This window comes from Gobius niger, assembly GCF_951799975.1.
Source record: "Gobius niger genome assembly, chromosome: 1".
Taxonomy (NCBI): Eukaryota; Metazoa; Chordata; class Actinopteri; order Gobiiformes; family Gobiidae; genus Gobius; species Gobius niger.
The window spans coordinates 21144631-21162124 of NC_136852.1; the positions used below are offsets into that span (position 1 = coordinate 21144631).

At 40.2% G+C, this 17494-nt stretch overlaps 1 protein-coding gene across 9 annotated transcripts in view; it reads right to left on the reverse strand.

Moving 5' to 3' along the window:
* tenm4 (teneurin transmembrane protein 4) overlaps nucleotides 1–17494 on the reverse strand; it is a 123390-nt gene that overhangs the window by 64304 nt on the left and 41592 nt on the right. For 6 of the 9 annotated variants that reach the window (XM_079553331.1, XM_079553330.1, XM_079553328.1 and 3 more), the window contains exons 4-5: nucleotides 7383–7607; nucleotides 398–647 (exon numbers count right to left, since the gene is read on the reverse strand). In XM_079553331.1, coding sequence (XP_079409457.1) covers nucleotides 398–647; nucleotides 7383–7607 — 475 coding nt within the window. The remainder of the gene's footprint in view (nucleotides 1–397; nucleotides 648–7382; nucleotides 7608–17494) is intronic. The other 3 variants (XM_079553333.1, XM_079553334.1, XM_079553335.1) reach the window with 1 other exon arrangement.

Consider the following 17494-nt stretch of genomic DNA (forward strand, 5'->3'; position numbering starts at 1 on the left):
TGTAAAGTTTTTTTGCTGGGCTAGCAGGTAATGTATTTAAAAACTTCCAAATGGCCACAGAAAATGAGCTCCAAAGTCTTCCGGAGCCAGGAGTAATTTGGTGAGAAGTACCTAACCTGATTATAATTACTTATCTGTTCATAGCGCTCTCACTTTCCAAGCTGAAACGACTTGAGCAGGATCCAATAAGCAGCACTTTTCTCTTGTTTGCCAAAAGTCATGTTCATCACAAATGTAGGCCTTTTGCCCCTAGCATTTCCCATTTTATTGCCCTGCTTCTTGTTAGCACGGGCTGCAATTTAATAAAGAGCGGGGTGCATGGAAAAAGCCGTCGGATGTGCACCAGTTCACGCCCAGTCAACAGTACAGTACAGTCTCAGCAGGGTGAATGAAGTACCTTGTTTCCAGGGGGATGTTGCTGTTGAGGAGCCAGTTGTCTTGTGCGCTGCCTGAGTCCTGCCCACTGGCTGGTCCCTCGGGCGGGGCAGAGCTGTCTGTGGGAGCGGGGCTGGGGTTGCTCCTCGGGGTGTAGTTGCCCCTGTTTAAGGAGTTAATGGAGGGCGCATGGTGCTGGTGGTTGGGCGAGTGGGAGTGGGACAGGGGCAGAGGAGGCGTCCGCAGCCTTGAGTGGTTTTGAAAGGCTCCGTCTGAAAGAGCAAAGAAGAAATGATTTGTCTATTTGTTCATTTGTAGGAAAAAAAACATGAAAGAAACAAGTTCAGGTTTTAGCCAAATCAATTAGGCTCTTACTACACTGGCCTAAACTGTTCTCATTTGAAGATAATTACGCAAAGTTGTACCAGAAGCATGGCAATTAGCTGTTAAATAAAAGTCTTAAACTAAGCTCAGCAAAGCACTTCGTGTAGCATATTCATTAAGAAAAAGACTCATTATTTCTATAATCTTGTCTCCTTTGCAATGTGCTCTCTGCTCCCCACAAAGACCACAGACAATTTATTCAAACCGGATCAAGACCTGTGTCAACAAATCCAAGCCAGCCCACGAAGAAGGGAAATGCTAACTCTGGTGGATGTTTATTTATTAAGGCTTTATTTGATAGGGCAGTACGGAGCGTGATGGGGTCAGGGGTGGGACACTGCTGGTGCTTCAAGTAATACATTTAAAATATATATAGTTATGGTGGAAACATTTTTAACAGGACAAGTGGCTCCTCTGCCAATCCTGGACCATTTATATTTTTTTGCTTGTTTTTAGCCTCATGTATTACATGTATGTACACAAGCAGTTTGTAAAGTTCAATTCTTTCAATTTATTTAAATGGTAAATGGTCTCATATTTCATATTTCATATTATTATTATTATTATTATTATTATTATTATTATTATTATTATTATTATTATTATTATTATTATTATTATTATTATTATTATTATTACATTCCACAACTTGCATGCTCACTTTTCAGGATCATTGTCACAGAAATGTATGGTATGAAATTGAAATGGATACATGTGCTTTATAATTAAATGCACAGTGTTTTTCCCACAATGTCTAAGCTTACAATATACTGAAGGAGGACGAAACTAATTTCCTTTCCCGAGTATGAAATCAGGTAGGGCCTTTAACCTTTGAAGGCTTCAATAGTAGAGGTACACCATGTGACTAGAGGTTCTGTGTGCCATTTGATCCAGCAGCCTCACGAGAGTTACGGCCGGCGCCTTTCAGAAACTAGTCTCCATTTGGTTCCACATGTGCACAGTCATTCATCAATCAATGAACTTGTGGATTTACGCTGAGCGAGAGTCAAGCAGCTCCGTATAGCGGTAAGCCTCCTTTATTTCACACATATCCACTAGGCCAAATTGCCAATTTACGGCCACGAGCGGGGGAACACAAACACACAGAAGGGCTTATTTTTTACAATCAGCTCCTTCATTAAAGCAATACCTACTCACACAAATCAGCCGGCTCGCAGTCATTTGTGGGTTTTAAAATGTTCACAAAGTCGCCAGCGAAACATACGCCAATCACATTAACAATAAAATGTTGTTTGGACACAAGGGCTATTTAGGAAAGGCTTGAAATCTATTTAGCTGAATAATAGATTTGCTTTAGAGGAATTACATCAGCTTGAGTTCACAGGCGAGTGCTGACAAACGGCTCAGGGAAGACAAGACAACAGAAATCAAGCGTGCTGCATCTAATCCTTTAACACCTGCTGAAGGAGCTGTCTGAAATCTGTGCTTGACAGGAGGCACCGAGATTTTGCACACAGTCACTTTTAGTATTTCAGCTTCAGAAGATTTTGTATAGATTTATAGATTTCTATTCCTTTGGATTTCATTCTAAAGTCTACACCAAAGTCATTATTATATAGCTGAACATGTTCTTTTTTGTTAGTTTATTTTAGACTATGTACACTTGATTATGATTATGCTGTGTTTGTACTGTACGCAGCTACAACAATGCTATTTCCAAAATAAAGTAAGTTTTTCTTTTATTCTTAGTCATTAAAAAGCCAGAATTTCCACATCTGACTGCAGTGGCAGGTGGTTTGGTGAAAGTTTGAGCAAAATTGTATTGCACTGGAGTTGTTTAAAACCCAAATCTATCATTGTGGCAGGGTGCAGACAGATGGCTCTACACTTGGCATAAAGCTGGGCTGGTGTTTAGCGTTGACAGACCACAGTCTCAGGGAACAATAGACTGGCGCAAGAAGAAGCCACGCAGAGTAGTTGATGACCTCCCCGCTGTTCACTAATATACCTGATCCCCACGGCCATTAATAAGGTTATGCTAATGCGATGCTGGGACCGCGCATGCAAATTTATCACAGGACAACTGCATCAAGGATATTACGCAGTTAGTTTACTAAAAGCATTTTTCATTTACTTTCTGTCAGGCCAAGGAGGTACAATAACTTTACAAAGTGTTCAGGAAGGACATGCCATATCATATTAAGCCAGCAAGAAAGAATACAATTAAAGAGACTGGTTCAGTGAACAACTGCATTGAACAAATCCCAGAAGCTGCAATAATTTAGTTTGTATGAAGTCATTTGTAAACCACAATTTTGTCTAGGGGGGTCATGTTATGTATTAAACCCTCCAACCCTGTAGTTTAGAAATCTACAGGCATGTTCTGTAATGTGTGTGATTCTTGTGTTAAGTTGTAATATTTTAGATTTGTTTAGTTGTTTAGTAACTACAATATAATTTGTGTTCCTCCACTATATATAGCGCCATTTCCAAAGTAATGTAAAGTAAAATACATGTACAAACTGTATAAAAGTGCAAACAATTCAACTGTGATACCGTGAGTCAGGCCTCCCAATATAAAGCTGAGGAACTGAACATTATATGAGAGAAAGCTCAGTGTGAGATGACCCCCGCAGATGTGGCGATTCAGCGGCAATCATTCTCTACCATCTAAAGGACACAAAAAAAATAAATGGTCCTCTATTGACCTGCTTTGCACAAGGAAAATTGGTCAGAAAAGGACGTCCATTTGTTATCACGGGGACAGAGAGGGGAGGTTGTACTACAATGGCAAACTTTCACAACAGAAGGTGAAAGATATCCATTAAGTCTGTGAAAGCAAGTTCTTCATTTTTCTTTCTAACAATGTGTGCTCGTTGGTTAAAGCCTCCTGACGCTTTTCCAGACAAGTAATTAAGGCAAATCCACTTCATTAGGTAGGACTTCACCCTCCGCCCCGACAGATACCGCAAATGTCTGTCTCACAGGGCTTCTTCTAATTGCTTAGAGACAACTGCTCAACCTTTAAGTATGGGCACTAAATCATAGGTGGTAAAGCCTTGTATTAGTAAAAAAAAAAAGAGATATAAATATATATATATATATATGACTGACTTTTGCAATGTAAGACTAGCAAAAACTATTTGATTGAACTGGTGATTTTTTTAATCCATTACATCATCTACTAAGAAATGTAAAAAAATTAATTAATTACAATATATAGAGAGTGAGAGATTAAAACAGCTCCTGAAATCACTTTAGCTCTTTATAGAATCCTCTTCAGCTGCAGAGCAGTGCCAAAGGAAAAGGTGTTTTTCCAAACAAGGACAGTGGATTGCATGGGCAGCAGTGATGGTCACACCTGATGAAATAAAGTGATATGACATGCCCTGGACACCATGTGAAGCACTGAGGTGTGAGCCACTCGATACAGAATTAATCAAAAGCTACACAGCACCTGATAAATCATTAAATCTTGCTTAACGCTGCAGCCCCTAGGGCTAATCGTAGAAGCTAAATTTCCAGTTGAGTACCATTTATCTATAAAAATACAAATAGAATTTGTCATGAAGGCTGTGGAGCTGCACCATCTCCCAAAAGGTGATGTGTGCTGCTGCTGCTGCTGCTTCCTACACCATTAGAGCAGTGTGAAGGGAAGAGCCAAGCGGGAATACAGCCTGTCTGTCCAGGACTTATTTGAGAGGTAACAGGTACGGCAAACAACACATGGTGGGCCTAATGCGCAGCTCTCTCTGCTGCTCACTGTGGGAATAAGGGATATACACCTTCTGTGGATATGAAGAGAAGCTCGCCTTCATTACTAACGAGATGTCAGGACAACAATTGAGCTGAGATTCAGATTTAGTAAAAACGTCCATGATAAATCCACAACATAACATGACCAGTTGAAGAATGTATACAATAAACAAACCTTTTATTTGATATTTGGACACATCTCCTATTTACAGATATCAGGCAGAGATGTTACTTTCTATGTATTTATGCTTTTTAATTTAACAACAATGTCTCTAAGGAGTTAATTTGAGTTAAAAGATGTAATTACAACTAAATATAATAAAGCAATGGACTAATGTAATTAGGAGGGAACCTCAGATGTTGTCTCTTCTTTTGGAAGATAATGTATATTGTGTCAATCTTAAAGTTGCTTACGTAGTCCTGAGAAAACATTTTTTAAATGGTCAGCTCTAGATGTCACTCTGCTGCCTATCCATCAAGAGGCTAGCAATTCAGTTAGAGGGCACAGATGGTCCACAATTATCATGGAATGAAAGTGATGCATCTCCATTTCTGTCAGTATAGAAAGAGTCATGTAGGTATGTGAAATTCATTATCTATGGTCTCATTCCACTGATGAACATCAAGACCGAACAAACGGCTGTAGTTCACTGAGAACATCAACAGGGAGTACATAGTTTTATTTGATATGTCACATGATACAAAGAGCAATCTCAAACCTTCCATAAAACATGGCCATGCCAAGTGCCATGTGCTGCTCATTAAATAATGATTTTGCCTAGAATACTTTGGTTCCTCGTGGTGTGTCTCTGTTTTATAGAGTGACCTCTTTTAACCATTTTCTCACATGGGGGAGGGTGCTCAGAGAATGATTAAGCAGTTCAAAATAAGTCTTATTTGAATTCTCCAAGCACTTTGTCCCTGAGCTCTATCACAGCTCAGCATTCTTGCTTGGTCAGCTGTGAGCTGGTGCTGCTGTGCAGGCCCTTTCAGTGGGGAGCCCGCAGCACTGGTCGGACCCCTGCTGTTTTGCATTAAGAGATGCTAATACTGTTCGGCCGCAGTGTCTTAGATCTGTGCGCTCAGCGTGGCAGCAGACTCCCACTGGCAGTCTCCCTAGGAAGAAGCCCCTCAGAGAAAGCTCAGGGCCACAGAGATACACATGCCACACAAAGGACTGCAGGCTTCAGCGAGCAGCTTCATCAGCCTCAAACAAGTCCAGCTTAAATCCCCTTCCAAAGAAAATCTCACAAGTAAAAGACGTTCATTTTACCACAACATAGAACTACAATCAAAAGTACTGAATTACAATTGCACTGTTGCAATATTAATTCTTATCAATGATAATGTGTCATTGAAACATTCACAAACCATATTTAAATAACAAGCAGTAAAGAGGGGGTCAATTGACTGGTTTAGGAGACACCCACAACAGCTCTCCATGTGTGTTTGTAGTAGTAAGTAGTAAGTACTACGCTAAATGCTACTGTTCATAGTTTAAACAGAACAGGTGGAAATTCCTCCTGGAGTACTAATCAAAATCATGTGATTGTTTTGTCTTTTTTACTTGTAACAGCAGCACAAAGATATGTGTTTTTGCATTTTGAAGGGGATTTTTCAAAAGCCTCAGGACTAAACCAAACTAAAGAAGCATGAGGAAGTTCTTCACCACCCCTCACAGTCAGCCTGAGGCAAACCTGCGTGCTCTACCTATGCAAATGAGTGTCATTGTTAAAAGACAAATATGCCTGGGTAAAGGGCGTTCCCCCACCCACACCCCACAGCGCTGCCCTGTCACCGCTGGGTGACCAGCGTGTTGCTGCAGAGGAATTAGGGAGGAGCTTAAGGTGGGATTAATAACTTATTCTGCTGGCTTTTGAGCAGGCAGCTGGGGCACTTCAGAGTTTGATGTGATTCAACCCTGTGGGTAGTTAACTTGCAAGCCCTATCAATTATTTAGACCCTTTTTATCTTGTTTTGTGTTTGCTGTGCCAGTGGGCGAAGTAACAGCTGTAGCTGAAACATGTCCTTATAAGATATCAAAAAACCTCATTGTGTGGGAATTCATGACCAGTGAGAGATGGATGGTACAAACCTTGCTACATTATATGCATTTCAGAAATACAAGAATTGTGTTTAATTGTATTTAGTTGTAATTTTGTTGGTGACATGCTGTCACCATATTTAGAAGACATACATAAAGGTTTTTCTCAATGTGCAATAAAATAAAAAGAAGCATATCCAGCATGAAAATAACGTACATAATAATCTCTATTTTGTCAGCAGCATAACAATTGAAATGTCTTAAATATATCTAATAGTTTTGTATATTGAACATGACATTTTATTGAATAATTTCAGAAAACATACAAATAATAGATATGTTTATGTATAATATTTAAAACACTGCAACATTTAGTGTAGATAAATAAATAAACAAAATTGGATTCAAGCAGATTTACGTTTAGACCCCCGAGTATCTCCTGAGAAATGCTAGTTATTATGGACAGGTACCTAGAGTTTAAGCTTAAGTTTGTGTGTCTGAAGTGGGCCCTACAAAGACATACAGGGGCAGGAACATCTAGAATAAGCTGTGAAGTTAAGTCTTCATTTTCAAGAGATGTGAAGGATGTTGTCTGAAGTACTATGTCTTCTAACATGAACCTGCAGAGGAGGTCTGTTAAAATCTCTCAGCAGAACCAAAAACGCCCATGTTTTGAACTGAACTTTCAGACCTTACTGGTATGCCTCTCCTTAGGCAAAATATTGACTTTCTAACTCCATCGTGGCACTGGGGAAAACAAGCACTTTTTCATTCTCACAGCCATCTGCATGACCTAAACCACATGTCCGGAAGCAGCAAGACTAACCTTCAGAAAGCAACAGTAGAGTGAAAACCAACTCACCATCAGCAGCTGTAGTGGCTGGAGCGTACAGGGTTCCTGAGCCAGTTTTAACTAAGAATGAATTGGGGCCAAACTCATCCTCAGAGTCAGAGTCCTGGGCTGGCAGAGCCACACTGTTACCTAGCAACCCTCCCTGGCTCTGATTGGCTGACATGGATGGGGGAGGGTATGGGAGGTGCTCACCAGGGGAGGAGGAGGAGGCGGATGAACAATGCGGTGGAGGACCTGTGGACCACAAACAGACAACACATGGGGCAAATGAAACACACTCAACACACACACATGCAAGGCTTAGCGGTGACACTTCCAAAACAAACAACACATCTGCTTTTGTCAGTGCCACCTCAGCCCAGCTGGGAAGAACAATACAAACAACTGAAATGACTTTGAGCAGGAACAGAGACACAGGAAAAGCTCGCTGTTGTTTTAAACAAATAAAAAGCAACACGTTTTGGATGGCAAAATGCAAAAAAGGAGAACCAATCTGGGACACAAATATGTTGCCACAACGAAAGTGTTGTCTTCACACAAGAGCGTGTGAAAACTCATCTCCTAGATACACGCAAGAATGCTACCAATAGCTTTAGAATTTCTTTGAAAATAGGACTAACATTCTACATATGCACACACGACGTCTGAACCACACAAATAAACATAGCAAATGAATAATAAAGAGTGAATAGAGAAGGATGCTCTGCCAGCCAAAAAATATACATAATCCAACCTGAACCAATCCTTCAATTCCATTCTGACACTATGTCCATTTTATGAAACATCACAGCAACTGACCACTCACGCTAACAGCAAGATACAAATCATTTACAGTTGTGGCTCTTTAATTCTCTATTACACACCAATATCATTCTTAGTACACACTTTGGAGCATCACCGTTCTCTTTTCAAGGCCTATTTGCTGCGAATCCCATGCAGTTAATGAACGTTAAATCTCCACAGAGCTGCTATTAATGTGTGCTTAGCTTGTGATGTAGCGCAGTGCCACGCTGAAATTAGACTGCCTAAGTAACGCGACTGCAGAGTACAGAGGCTTCTTTCAACCTACGTACATCTCCCTGTCTTGGCAGCAATCTACCTTTTGGAAATCCTGCTGACTTGACTGTCATCCATCAGGAGCGATAAATTTCCCGTTGCTTTGTAATGATCCCTAAAGAGCATTCAAATACGACTCACTGACTCGCATCTAATTAGAAAACAATTAGCAATATTAACACATCAGCCTTGGCTGTACACAGGCAGAAAATGCCCAGTGCCCCCGAGAGTCATGGTGGGTGCGTTGTCTTACTTGACCGCGCACACTTGCTTTTTCTCAAGCCTTTAACAACGCTACAGTAATGGCTGCTCAGGCACAGTGGCCATGCAGCGGGTTAATGACCAGTGCACTGTTGTTTCTGCACAGCGTGAGTCCAGGAGACAGAGAGTTTGTGCTATAAAGAGCATCATTATAGTCATCACAATGCCACGGACATACGAGAGAGGCCCGGCTAAAAAACAGCAGCCTGTTGAGCCACACTGACTTGTCAAGGAGTCTGAACTGACACGAAGAGTGGAGTTGTTGAAGGAGTTAGGTTCAGTAAGCACTATACATGGCGGGACTGGGTAACATCAGAAAATGATATGGCATTATCGTCTGTTTAAAGGTATTCAATAGCAACGTACAGCACTATATAGGTGTTATTATGGCCAGAATTTGCCTGTTTGAGTATTGATGGCAATTGCAAAAAGCATTATGAAATCCAAAATGTATTTTATAGTAATTGAATATTATCTACAGTAGTTAAGCAGGCAATACAATCAATTTTTATGACTATACTAAATTTATTATTTTTGAACGTCTTCTTATTCAGTGTGGACTTTCCAAAATGTAGTAGTCCACTGACACAGTTTTTCACTTGTTTATTTGTTGAACTGACTGAATAAAAATAAGACATCACTCTTTCCTGTAATGAATATGTTTTAGCCTGGACAGAATCTATTAGAGGGGAATGATTAAAGTCTTCTAAAAAATCGGTCACAGTCATAGCCTAAATGAGATCTGGGTAGCCATGCTGAGCCACCATTAGTGTCCACACAAAGGTTTTACTGTCTGGGTGTTTAATTAATGCTGGATTGGGTGTCTCTTATCCGGGCCGGGTGCGTGAGGAGCGTGGGCCTGGACTGCCCGCATAGCACTGACCTTTGGGCTGGGCTCCTGACAGCTTTAGGAAGTCCAAGCTGCAGATAGACCACTATTACTGACATCTATTCATCATTGAACTCACACTCATTAATGACTTAATTAAAAGAAGAGAGAGACAATGGGATGATAGCAATTTGAAAAAGAAGCAAAGCGCTGATAATAGCCCTAGCATTTGCTTTGCTCTAGACAGATTAAATGTGTAGCTTGATTTTATATTGTATCATCATGCCTGTAAAATAACATTCATCATGCGTGTGGAATGCAGGGTATGTATAACTTTTTGTAGGTAAAATTCAAGCACATTTCAAGCAGGGTTGACTTACACCTATACCTTTCTTAAGCATATTATAATTGGACTAATGCCTATCACAACAACAAATGGAGCTTTTGTGTCCCACCAACTGTCAAATGTTCAATAACCATAACCAGTTTCAGCAATTAAAATTTCAAGCACAGGCACATACACTTTTCTTATCTTAAAAACAGCACAACAAATTTCAAGCATTTTGAATGATTAAGAGAACCTTAAAATGGGTGAACTCCAAAATAAAAAGTATCTGCCTTCACTTAAAAATATAGGAATCTAAAGCCCTGCCATCAAAGCCCTGGTTCAAAGAATGACATGTATTTTCAAGGGAAAAGGAACATTAAAGTGTGCGGCACAGCTTTGACAGACACGAGCTGAGGCATTAACAAGCAAACGGGGGTGGACAGCTCCAGTTTATTTAACCATTCTGCAGCTGCTTCAAATAAATAAGCATTTCACAGCAGGCTCCACAAGTTTACTTTGGTGGACACCCACAGGCTCCTGAAACAGCTGTCAGAAAAGACATCATTTTTGAGAAGGTTTTTTGAATGAAAATTTAGTTTGTTTAAAAAATAACATGAATTAAGTAGATTAGGGTTGCTGTTTTGCTGTTCACTTTCGCCACATGTTTGTTTGTACTCCGACCATTATAACATGACTTGTGCAGCAGAGCAAAGAACTACATTTGTCCTGGATGTCTAAGAAATAAGCTCGGACTTGGTTAGCTACTTTACACCCTGGTTATATCAGATGTATCTCAAAATTATCAAAACAAAATAAAAGTAAATGTGAAAATGTGAAAAATACATAAATCAGTTTTAAGAAAGAGCTTTTTCTTTTTGCCAAACAATGGTCTTTGTTCAAAAACAGAATTATGCAACAAATATGCCTCTGCAGACACATACGGGACGGCTCCAGTCCGGAGCAGGGTGCAGGTGACTCCACAGTGACATTTGAAATTATGTTTGCGCTGGGACTGCAGCTGCGAGCAACACAGTAAGTATGCGCACTATTTGGAGATGCAGACCAGTGCAGAGTAAACAAGCCCGCAGCATCAAGTGACGCCATGTGGCACGCCCAGCATAACAAACACCTCCCAAGGACCTTGATATTCCACTAAATGTGTAATTCACACAGTGTAAGGCATCAAAACAGATCTAAATTTAGAGACAGGCTCTTCACACCTTTTACAGAGATTTTCGCAGTTTGAGAAGAATACACGTTGTGTGTTTTGTTTTTTGCAAACAGAGTCTTAAGAACCGTAGAAAGATTGAAACATGGACTATTTTGTTTTGAAAGACCATTTGCTACATTTGTTCATTGCACGCAAGTCTAATATTGACCGAATTGATACACAATTGACTCTATGGGAGGATGGTTCACATTTAATACAACAAATATTCAGCTTTGTGCATAATGGAAGAAGGTAAGATCTTGCCAGATATGATAATCTCCCTCCAATATTTTAGGGCATATTCCCATTTTCCTGACTTTAAATGGCAACACCAAAGACCAGGCTGAAAAAGTGATAACATGGTGCCCCGTGGAGATTTCTTGCATATGGAGGTTGCAGAGACACAATCACTGTCTTTTTGTGGGGCACAAAGCGACTTTTTGGGTGACAGCCATGCACCCACCTCTCCCGCTTTAACCAAATTGCCTTGTGCGCAGCTTCTGCTTGAGTTATTTTCCCGATTAAAGAGAGACATGGTGTACTTTTTATTAATTTGAAACAACAAAGGATGTAAATGCGGCATTTAATAGATGCATATCTCACTGTCATCAACATTATTATTATTATCTTTTTCTAAACAGCCGCGCAGGTCAGCTCTTCAGGTCAATTACCTCTCCACAGGTGTTTTCTTTTTTTAAACAAATACATTTCTCGACTTGAGTGACTCACATTAAATTAATTCAAGTGCGATTAAGTCCATTCCTATTTTCGACTAATTTCCACATTAGTTCCAAAAGGCATGGGACAATTACCTTTAATATTGTGTTCTGTAAATACTAATGTCTCTACAAATCCTTAAGACTTGGAGTGGCAGCATAATGCAGTCTGTCACTTGCAAAAGAAACCTTTTATCAGCCTTTTAAACCTTTAATTTATGAATGTGATGCAGCGTTACACTGTTGTCATTTTTCCATTGCGACTCAGTTTAAAAGCCGCATAGCCCTAGACAGGAGGCGTCGTGCACTGCCAAAGAAAAATGAAAACAGTTGCTTTTATCAATAAACCTATAATGCCATGTCTAATACAAATAATGGCTCATTAATTGTGTTACATTTGCCTACAAGGTAATTTGCTTGACAAGGTATCTTAATTGGATATTTAATAGCTTTTTAATTGCCTGGGTATCATGAATTCCCTTTTCCGCTTTCTAACTTGGTCCCCCTAATGATTAGCTTCAGTGGCCGTGTTTACAGTGCGCATCACTAATGTTACTGCAGATCACGTTGCCCTGAAAATGTCTCGATATACAATAGCTTTGGAGTTGCGAAACCCCAAAGAAAAGCATTGGATGGCCTTTAAAATGTTTTTATTCTCTCTGGCTCTCTGTATTTGAGCTGCGCCATGACTGATCTAATGCGCCCCCCCCCTCCCGCTTTATCACCACTCTGGGTTTGAACCGGACTTCAAAGACTGTGCAATAGCAGCGTTAGCCCTGCCCTTGTGCGCCTGACAGAAATTCGACTTCTTGTGACAGAGGGAGTGTAAAGCTCCGTGCCAGTGTTGTTGCAATGTGGCATGATGAAAGGAAGGGTCAATATTGACTAACACAGCAGCCCACTGCAAGGAGCCAGTGTCATGAGTTATATAATGCATTAAATATTTGTCCACTGTCGCCTCCTTTTTGCACAAAGAGCTCCTGCTTTTTGACACTTCGGCCGATATTCACATCTAATGTATCCCCAAGCAATGTAAAATGATGAGGAACAGAATATTTAGGGGACTATACTATTTTTGGAAGAGTGCTTGCCGTAAGTGTATGCTAACTGCATAACTTAAAGGTCTTAATAACATGGCAATGCAATTATGCAGATTTAGAGCAAATCAAGGAGAAATTATGCTAAATAATCTTGTAAGATTACAGCGTTTTAATACTTGGCATTTACCCATTTCATTAATGGCATTTTAGGACTGTTGTGAATCAAATGTATTGCATTTCTTGGCATAGAACGCAGAGAATGTGTCCAAAAATGATTGACATGATTATTTATGTTTCACACTGCAAAAGAATCAGAAAAAGTAGCCTTAAATAACGTAAGAGCTCAAAAATGTTACATGTTTGATGGTTGTGCAGCCGCCGCAACGGGGCGTGACGCTGCACGGCCTGTCATCTGGTGCACATTCATGGAAAGCCTCAACACACACTGGAGAGCAGCGCGTCACGGCACTAAAGGGCTTTTCTCAAACCACGGGGTGCTTCAAGCAGGCAATCTATCAGCTTATCGTTGACAAAATAAAACACGTAGGTCAATGCGGTGTGAGAGTGAGCAAACGTCGCTCTCCCTTTGCATGTTAATGGAGAGTCGGCTGCTCGCGCGATTCAGACAACGCCTTCTCTGCCCTCCACCGCATGCATCGGCCCTTCCCCATGAAATTTACAGGGGTCCCTCTTTCTGTCACCATCCAGAGTCACAACAGTTTTATTTTCTGCCCTGCACCATGGGTTTGTGCTCTTCCACCTCTGAGCGTTTCGGAACTCAAAGCCTGCAAATAGATGTAAATAAAGCAACAGAAATTTAAAGTTTTTTTTTTTCCTCCTGATTTTAGGCCAACGCGCTCGTCGAATAACACTTTTCATATCAGCGATATCCTGAAATCTAATCGGTTGATCTGGTCCAAGGCTAGTCAGCAAATACAGCCTGGTCCACGGAACCGCCAACAACATCACTCGGGGAGGAAGTAGGAAATGAGCTTTTATGAAGGCGCATTGGAAAAAAGATAAAAATTTTCTCCGGCGTGGCGGTTACCTGCAAAGAATCGATATCATAATAAAGAAGAGTGAGCATAATGTACGGTGAGCTTGAAAACAAATTGTAAACTAACCATAAATGTTTTTATAGAGAGGCCCGGCCATTATGGGGGAAATGGAAATTGTATTTGTGTGTAATAAAAGGAGGGTTCCATAGTGGAGTACGGTTCCATTTAAGGCTGACCCACAACATGAGTGCAGCGTCCATTAGTTACAATTAGGCTGTACGCATGTGAGACATGGAGCTTCTGATTATGGACACTTGGTTTGAATACTTTCAGAAAACAAGCAGACAGAAGACAATCTGGTCATAAATGAGTAATGCATTATGAGATCCATTGCGCAGGAAAACTGGACTGGGCATCCCCAAAGGAATATCAAATGCTTGAAAGACATGCAAAATTAGAATATTGAGTATATCGTCAATAAATGCTAATAAACCCACGGCTGTTCTAGTTATGCCATGTATGAACTTTGACAAAAAGTGAAGCATCTAGAAGTGACAAAAGCAGCAGCAGCACAAACTCCCGTCAGTATCTTCTGGAAGGACAGCTTGTTAGTATTAGAGTGGAGGACGTGCGCAGGGCCAAGGCTTCATGTGACATTTCTTTTCAGCGCAGTAATAGGCACACAGTTCTTTTTTGTAACTCCACTGTGCTCCTTGTTTCAGAGACAACACGACCTGCAGCTGAAAGACGGCATCTGCTCTGAGCTCGCTGTGACAAATACACAAATGAGTCAGAGATCCCATTCAGACCTGGCATCAACGCGAAGACCGGTGATGCAACCACAAGCTGATGCTTCTTGTGCATGGTGTGGGGTTGGATGGGTAGATACTAACGCTGTACTTTGAAGGATTGTAGGGAAGATCACAACAGGCCTAATGATTGAAGCACTGCTAAGACTGCTGTGTGCTTTGAGGGTTACCATGCCTTTTTAGGGTAAAGATCAAGGTAGACTTCACTGTTGTTGAGATGAGAAAATAAGTCCTCTATACATTTGAACTATCTTTCAGTGGGAGCCGGCCGGGGCATCTCGCCAAGACCAGTGGGGTGAGTATTATACAGATTATTCATTAAACCTAACTTCTGCATGTGTTCATTTCATTTAATCAAAGCTTGAAGTTAAATAGTAAAGTGAGTATTGCATACATTGTGTTGTATACTGAATAGGAAAAGAGGCTGTGTCTCTGAGCCTGCCTTCTGTCTGAGTCATGCTGAGCCCGCACAGCCGTGTGTAAAGTGCAGGATCTTGACAGTGATTGGTCAGCAGTCAATCACTGTTTCTAGTTACCTATTCTAAAGAGCTCTGAGGTTTTACATCACCTGTCAGCATTACTGTAGCCAGAAGCGTGAGGCAAACCCCACACATTCATTGACGTGAAAATATAGCTTAGTCAGTTTTTAGAAAATTATAAAGTGCAAATCTAACATAGAGTTGCAATTGTTTACGCCAATATGTCTGCCAGAGCACTTCCACAAGAGTATGTTTATGCAAGCCTGTTTTCAAGTTTTCAACATTTCAATTTCATTTTTCTTTTTATTTGTGGACGTTTAACTTCTCAAGGCTTCTTTGGTTTGACAGTTTATTTCGGGTTACAGGCTTTTATTCCCCACCAGTAGGGAGGTGGTACATTTGCCACTGGCTCCACCTAGTTAACACTAAAGCTCTATCTTAAAAGCTGCAATATGGAGTAGCAGCTCGTGCTCGTGCCTCACAGCGAAAAGATGTTTGATCAGACAAAGACCCTTCATAATTCTCCCCATGTCTGCACCGGTTTCCCCTACCACTAAAAACATGTACAAATACATGTTAAATAAAGGTCAAATAAACAAATAAACAACAATGCTATTTGCATATAGAATGAGCTAAGATTTGACACAACTCTAAATATTCATTGCTACATCATTCAAAGTACTAAAAACCTTTACAATTATATCAATTAGCCTATACTTAAAACTCTGTATATCTGTATCTAGTATGTGTCTTACTCGAGCAGTCTTTGAGGTTGTGACAAGTCGTGACGTTGCCAAATCCCTTCACAGGGCCCATTCAAGGATCCCTGGGGTTTTCTTTATTCTGTGCTGAAAAGTAAAACTTTGAGTCTTCTCACCTCTTGCTGTTAACAACATCCTGCAGACAAGTAAAGGCTATTTTTGTACAGATCTTCAAGTCATAGAGCAATACTGATATCTCCTCTTGCTGCACAGACGGTCCCACTAACACACACATATACCAAAAATAATCAAAACGATTTCTCCAAGTACTTCTCACACAACCCTGACTTCAAAAACACATAGTAAATCCACTTTAAATGGTGTCTGAGGGGCTCAATCATCCAACTGATCCAACTTAAACCGTGTCTGCAAAACAATGCTAATAGTGGATAATTATCAGCTTTTACTTTGTCTGCGCGGGCTGCTCCGTTCGCGCTCTCATCACACACCAAGGCTGGTGAATAAACACAATGGTATGAATAAATAATAACCACAATCCTCTTAAGGTCCCTGGATAGTGAGGGAAAGACAAAAGTTTACTTTGGGTGTTTGAGAGCAAGTGAAGCTGAACATTTTAAGCGACTCATTAGGGCTACATGAAGCCATGGCTCTGAGCTGAGCAAAGACGAAACCAGGCCCAACTTTAAATTTTCAGTACATTGTATAGAAAAATAAAATACACATTGCCATGAAATTGTGAAGATGTTGTGGAACATTGCACAAACCTTCTAGTTCTTAGTTATTTCGGAAAGCTTTTGCCTGAGGATTTTTCAGTTTTGTTATTTATTCTGCAACACATCTTATGTTTAATTTCACCCACGTTCAGGTGGTATGTGTGATATTTATCTGTGAAAAGCGCTTCACAAATAAGCTTAAATTGCCTACTTTCTTTCGCTAGAAATTTCATTTTGTTATTATGTACTCTGTAAAGCAGTATTTTATTTTTTCTCTCTTTGTCTTTCAGCAAAGTGGTTTTGACATTGGTGTCATGCCCTGCTTCATAAGCACCTGACAGTAGGGCTGGGTGATGTGACGATAAAAAAACAAATCATGATATGAATCCTGGTGATCTGCCAATTTGGAGAAAGTGTTATATTCAGTGATCTTTATTTAAAAAACTATAACTCTATGCAACAGTGGTCTTGGGAGTGTAATCAATGTTGTATAAAGATTATGGCCAATCAATTGATCGCATTGAATTGATCAGTGGACACAAGGATGTACAGAATGCACCATTATTTACTATAATGACTATTTAGTACTAGTACTATTAATTAATAATTGTATGTACAGTAGAAGTAGCAGTAATTAACGTGACTAGAATTGATAAAAGTAATGAGTGAGTAATTCAGTGGCTGTAATCTTCACAAACTCCTTCAGAGTAAAACACAATCCCCTGGCACATTGTAATAGGGCACTATTCTCTGAAAAGGAACTTATGAACTCAGACATCCTCATTTTACCAATTCAAATCGATATTCCCTGATCACCAGCCTGCTTACATTACAGTTTCTACAATTACTTCATCGAAACAGCTTAATGTATTCCCGGGTCCCATCGAGCAAAAATATAAATACACGAAAGTGCAGATGATCTCCTTTTAACCCTTGCGTCATCACAGATTTTTCTCAACT